This window comes from Malurus melanocephalus, unplaced genomic scaffold, assembly GCF_030028575.1.
Source record: "Malurus melanocephalus ecotype Western Australia unplaced genomic scaffold, MMel_1.1 scaffold_318, whole genome shotgun sequence".
NCBI lineage: Eukaryota > Metazoa > Chordata > Aves > Passeriformes > Maluridae > Malurus > Malurus melanocephalus.
In genome coordinates, this window is record NW_026623550.1 from 499,900 (window position 1) to 505,708 (window position 5,809).

The 5,809-nt window shown below is 64.3% G+C and overlaps 1 protein-coding gene across 1 annotated transcript; it reads right to left on the bottom strand.

Moving 5' to 3' along the window:
- Window positions 1-285: 285 nt before the first annotated feature.
- CNN2 (calponin 2) lies at window positions 286-5,447 on the bottom strand. The gene is made up of 7 exons (XM_057377506.1): window positions 5,297-5,447; window positions 2,887-3,008; window positions 2,552-2,618; window positions 2,335-2,472; window positions 2,099-2,215; window positions 1,430-1,816; window positions 286-1,352 (listed from the first exon to the last, which is right to left on the bottom strand). The coding sequence occupies exons 1-7, from the start codon at window positions 5,357-5,359 to the stop codon at window positions 1,086-1,088; spliced, it is 1,161 nt and encodes a 386-aa protein (XP_057233489.1). The 5' UTR covers window positions 5,360-5,447; the 3' UTR covers window positions 286-1,085.
- Between the last annotated feature and the right edge of the window lie 362 nt (window positions 5,448-5,809).

Genomic DNA, 5,809 nt, shown 5'->3' on the forward strand with positions numbered 1-5,809 from the left:
CTCTCCGGCTCTCTCTCTCTCTCTCTCTCTCTCTCTCTACTTCGCCCGAAAAGGTGGATCCCTGCCCGGGCAGGCAGGCCCCGTTGGCACCGTTAATCACTCATCTATCAACCGCACATCCGTTAACCTCGCAGCCCGTTCCCGGCTCCTGCTCCTCCCCCGGGGGCACGCAGCATCCCGCCGCACCACCCCGGCACTTTGGGGGTCTCACCCAGGTTTGCAGCAGCTCCCAGCCCCCCAGGGACGCGCCTGAGCCCTGACAAGGTGCCTGCAGCAGAGGCCAGCTCTTGTTTGTGTTGAAAGGCTTTTTAAAATAAAAGGTTTCAGTCTAAGAGCATCTGCATTAAAAACCGCACGGGAGGAGAGACGCCAATGGGCACGGGCTGCACTCAGACATGGCCCCAGCGTAGGATGCGGCCGTCGGAGTCAGCCCTGGCTCCAGCCAGGATTGCTGCAGCGCTGGGTGTGCCCGGTGTGCTGGGTGTGCCCGGTGTGCCGGCTGTGCCAGGTGTGCCAGCTCCCCGCCCAGCCCTGCAGCTGTCACCGTGGCCTCAAAAACTTGGTCCCTACAAGTTCTGCAAAAAAGGGCATTTCCAGCATGTGGAGATCACGGCAGAGTGCAGAATGCACACGMATTCACACACAAACACACACTCGCAATCCCGAGGCCACACAGTCTCTCCCCCGTGCCCCCCTGACCCCAGTCCCTCTCCTCCACGGGGCTCAGAAGGATCCTGCCAGCACAGGGATGAGCAGCAGCACCAGGGGCAGCGTGGGCGACCACTCCTGCTCCTCACTGAAGCATCCAGGGGTGTCACTGGCTGCGTGAGAGGTGACACTGTCCACTCCCAGCTGCTGGAGCATTTGCCACCTTCCTGCTGCCCCAGGGTCTTGGGGCTCCTGGGGGCAACCGGCCGGGCTCCTCTCTAGAAACGGGGTCTTTTATTTCCTCGCTCAGAAAAATAGATTMATTTCCAACGTTTAAAAAAAGCGTTTAAAAAGAAGGAATGATGAAAGTGGAGGCTGGAATGAGGCTGGCAGTGGGGCTGTACATGAGACGGTGCAGAAGGGCAGAGCCATCCTGCTCAGTAGCTCTCCTCCTCCTCACGGTAGTAGTGGTAGCCRGGCAGGTCCCCGCTCTGGTCATCGGTGGCGTTGGCCACCTCGCCCTGGTTGCCCAGTGGGCAGTATTTGGGGTCGTAGATCTGGCGGCCGAGGCCGAAGACCTGCCCGCTCTGGTTGGCGCCCTGRTTGGAGCCCATCTGCAGTGACATGGAGGAGTTGTCACACTTCTCTGTCCCCATCTTGGCATCGTAGATGTGTCTCCTGGTGCCAGGGGCTGTCATGCCCACCTGGAAGGAAGGACAGGATGGAGCAGGGCTCAGCTGTTGTCCCCCCTACCCCTCCCCAGCCCAGCGTGGGGGCTCACCTGGCTGGCACACTTGTTGGTGCCCATCTGGAGGCTGATGGTGGCCTGGTCCAGGGGTTGGTCCGTGCCCAGTTTGGGGTCGTACAGGTGCCGCCGCGTCCCGTACGCCGTCATTCCCTGCTGGCTGGCGAACTTGTTGGTGCCCATCTGGAGGCTGATGGTGGCCTGGTCCAGGGGTTGGTCCGTGCCCAGTTTGGGGTCGTACAGGTGCCGCCGCGTCCCGTACGCCGTCATTCCCTGCTGGCTGGCGAACTTGTTGGTGCCCATCTGGAGGCTGATGGTGGAGTGGTCCATGGGTGGCAGGATCTGATTTTTGGGGTCGTAGAGGTGCCTCCGGGTGCCGTAGGCTGTCATGCCGGACTGGCTGGCACACTTGTTCGTGCCCATCTGACAACGGCGGCCAGTGAGGAGAGTATGTTGTCCCCACTGTGCCCTTCTCCCCCTGTCCCCATCCTCCCCAGCCCAGGGGGCACAGCCAGTGCTCCCTGACCCACCCCAGGCTCATGGCCATTTTGGCTGGACATAGAGCCACGATGGTCCCAGACCYCAAGGACACTCGAGGCATCTCAAGCCTCAGGTTCCTCCAGATGTGACAGCACTGAGGATGTGACAGAAATGGGCACCCTTTTGCCCAGACCCCCACCCTGAGGACCCAGCGGGGCAGCCCACCTGCAGCCCGATCACGCACTGCCCAGCCTTCATCTTGGCCTCGTCGAAATTCCTCTGCTGCTTCTCCGAGTACTTCACACCAATATCCACACCACTCTGCAGCCCCTTGGTCTTGGCCTGCCAGGAGCAGTGATGAGGAAGGACAGGGGTCCCTGACCCTCTCCCTGGGCAGGGGAGCTGTGGGGTCCCCACAGAGCTGAAACCCCTCCCAAGCTGCTCATCCCCCCCGTGCTCACCATTCCTGCCAGAGCCAGCAGYGACACCTGCACCTGCGTCAGGTTCCCGCTCTCAAAAAGGTCRTTGGCTTCAAAGAGGTCCACGGGGTTCATGCCATAGCTGGCCATGGCCTTGATGAAGTTGGAGAGGTTCTCGAGCTGTGGGAGGATGGAGGGGTGAGCCCTGGTGGGTGATGGCAGAGGGATAGCAGGTATGGGGTGACAGGGCTGCACCTACCTGGTGCCAGTTCTGAGCTGAGCGGTTGATCTTCCTCACCGAGTTAGGCTGCAGTTTGTTCATGAGCCTGGAGGGAGGCAGGGGGACATGAGGCTGGGGCAGGCAGAGATCCTGAGGGGCTGCAGGGCCCTTCCTTCTGGGAAGGTCCAGCCCAGGTATCCCCAATGTGAGGCAAATCCCTCCGCTCCAGGTCCCTGTCYGTCCCCAGGGCAAGCTTTGGGGGCGACTCTGGCACAGACCCAGCCCACCCTTCACCCCACAGGGACTGGCAGGGGTCCCTTGGAGGGCTGGTGCTCCCCATCCCCACCCAGCTGGAGCAGGGGCCCAGGACTCACTCGCAGAGGATCACCCCATCCTTCAGCCCCTTCTGAAAGTCAGGTCCAATCTGTTTTCCTGTGACGCTCTCTATCCACGTCCGCAGCTCAGCCTCCTTCTGTGGGTCATACTTTTGGGCGAGCTGTGGGGACAGGGCGGGGACAGCTCAGCCAGGGCCCCAGTGTGCACYCCAAACCCCTCATGGGGACATTTCCCCCTCCCTGCAATGGGAACAGGGACAGGAGTACGAGGATGATGCTGCCAGCAGACACAACTGAGCCATTGCAAAAGGATGAGAAAGAAGTGCCCAAGGGGTTAGAGGGAAGTGGCCCCCCGAATCTATCCCTCGTGTCCCCTGGAGCCCGTGGGAGCCCAGCTCTGAGCCCCGGGGGTCCCAGCCAGCAATGCTCTCCCTTTCCTTTCCGGCGGCGAGGCCCAACCTCTGCCACAGATTCCTTGGTCACCGCGGCTATGCCAGGAATGTGGACGCCTCCTCCCAAATGGAGACCAGCTGCCAGGGCCGGCAGCATCTCCGGCAGCATCGTCTGAGCCCTGGGCCACAAGAGGAGGGAGCGGCCTCCTGGTCTGGGCTGGGCTGGGAAAGGCTTGCAAGCCCCGAGTGCTGTCCTGCCCCAGCCCAGCCCCTCCAGTGCTCAGCCACCAAACTCTGGAGTATCCTGTCCCCTCCTGGACCCGTTATGTGCTGGGGCCGTGAGTCCCCAGGGATCCTGGACACAGGGAGACACTGGGATGGGCACTGTCCAGCCTGGCTGGGTGCTATGGAGATGCCCCGGCTCCAAAGGGGAGTTTGACCAGTGCAGGACGCCGGATCACCCTCATGACAYCACGTGTGTCCCGGCCAGGGGATTTCAGTCCCACCAGCTGATTTTCTGGAGCGTGAGCAGCTCGGGCCAGTTCCTCTTCCCTCCCCACGRCCAGCACAAGGGTTTCCCAGGGCACGGGGGGAGTACAGGGGACCCACAGAAATCCCCCCACAGCCCACCCTGCGAGGGTTGCACAGACTGGGACTGTGGCACTGGTTTAACTGGTTCCCAGCGGGTGATGTCACCTCGCTCAGACACACCGGGGCAGTCGGACTGGCTCTCGTCTTGCTGAATCAACGCGAAGCACCGGGAACACGCAGCAGCGAGGCCCCGGTGCATCAGCATCACCCGCTCCATCCCTGGGCAGGTCGGGGCCCGTCCGCTCCGTTACGAAATGCAAATCCCCTGCGAGGCCAGGTAAGGAGCGCCCGGCCACGGCCACCACGTCCTGCAGCCCCCAGACACGGCCACCACGTCCTGCAGCCCCCAGACACGGCCACCACATCCTGCAGCCCCCAGACACGGCCACCACGTCCTGCAGCCCCCAGACACGGCCACCACGTCCTGCAGCCCCCAGACACGGCCACCACATCCTGCAGCCCCCAGACACGGCCACCACGTCCTGCAGCCCCCAGACACAGCCACCACATCTTCCAGCCACTGCCGTGCCAGCTGTGTGCCCGTCACCACTTGTCACTTTTCCTGCTCGAGTGGCCCCAGGCAGGACACAAACTGGTGGCCACCTGCCCCGGGGTGACCACGGCTCAAACTCTGCACGCCTGGGGCCAGGCACAGCCACTGACCACCCGGAGATGCTGTGCCCCCTGTGCTCCCCGGCCAGGCAGAACCCCCGTGCTCTGTCAAGGGGCAGGAGGGTGCTGGCAGCTCCCTGCACCCCGCAGCACCCGATTCCCTCCCAGGGGTGCAAACAGCCCAGATGGAGGATCCCATTCCTCCTTCCCCTTCCGGCCCCGGGGCAGATCCGCGGGAGAGTCACCGGAGTGAAAAACCCCATTCCCAGGGGACGCCGCCGGGTCGGAGCATCCCGCTGAGTGATGYAGAGCTGCCGGGAAACAGAAACTGGAGAAACTTCGTGGTAGGGAGCGCCAGGGGATCGAGTCCATCGCCCCCAGCCCCGGGAGTGACAGGAACGGTGCCCCGCGGTTTGTCAGGGGCAGCGGGGCAATAGCAGCCCCCGCACGAGAGACACGTTCAGTGCCCAGGACYCCTCCCAGCCCCGGTCCCTCAAGACACCTCCCCGGGACCCTGCTCAGGGCACCCCGAGACCGGGAGCTCAGSTTCGGCATCCCCAGCCTTCAGACACTCCGCTATACCGGGCTCCAAAGATCCGCATCCTCCCGGATTCCCGGGATCCCTCAACTTCTCCACTCTTCGCCAACTCTTCATGCCTGGGGCACACCGGAAACCCCCCGGCTCTCCAGAACCCGGGATGCAACCGGGACGCCTCAGCGGCACCGGGATGCCCGGCTCTCCTGGGCCACCACGAGCACCGGCAGCCACAGCTCCCGGTGGCCCCGGTATCCCCCAGCCCCCGCTTCGCCCCCGTCCGGTGGTCCCGGTACCGCCCGGCCCCGCCGAGGCTCACCCGGTTCTTGACTTCGGCGGAAAGGCCGTAGGACGGGCCCTTGTTGAACTGGGAGCTGCTCATGGCGGGGAGCGGAGCCGGTACCGGAGCAGGGAGCGGGCAGCGGGGCCGGTACCGGAGCGGGGTCGGGCGGGGCGGGGGCGGGTCCGGCCCGGCCCACGCGCCTTGATTGGAAGGGAGAAATGTCCAAATATGGACAGGAGCGGCCGGATCGAGGGGAGGGTCCCGAACCCCGACASTGCGACCCGGGGGCACCGGGAGGCACCGGGAGTGCGGGGGAGCACTGGGACCGGGCTGGAGCGGAGCCGGAACCGGGGCCGTACCGGGCCCACGAGCACAGGGCGCACACACGCATCCGCCCACGGGCACACGCACACGCCGACAGACGGGCACACGCGTGTGCATCCCCTGCACAGATGTGGGCACCCCGACCCACGGGCACGCACACACCCGCACCCCCGACCCATGAGCGCTACCCGAAACACGCACCCACCCACTCAGGCATCCACTCAC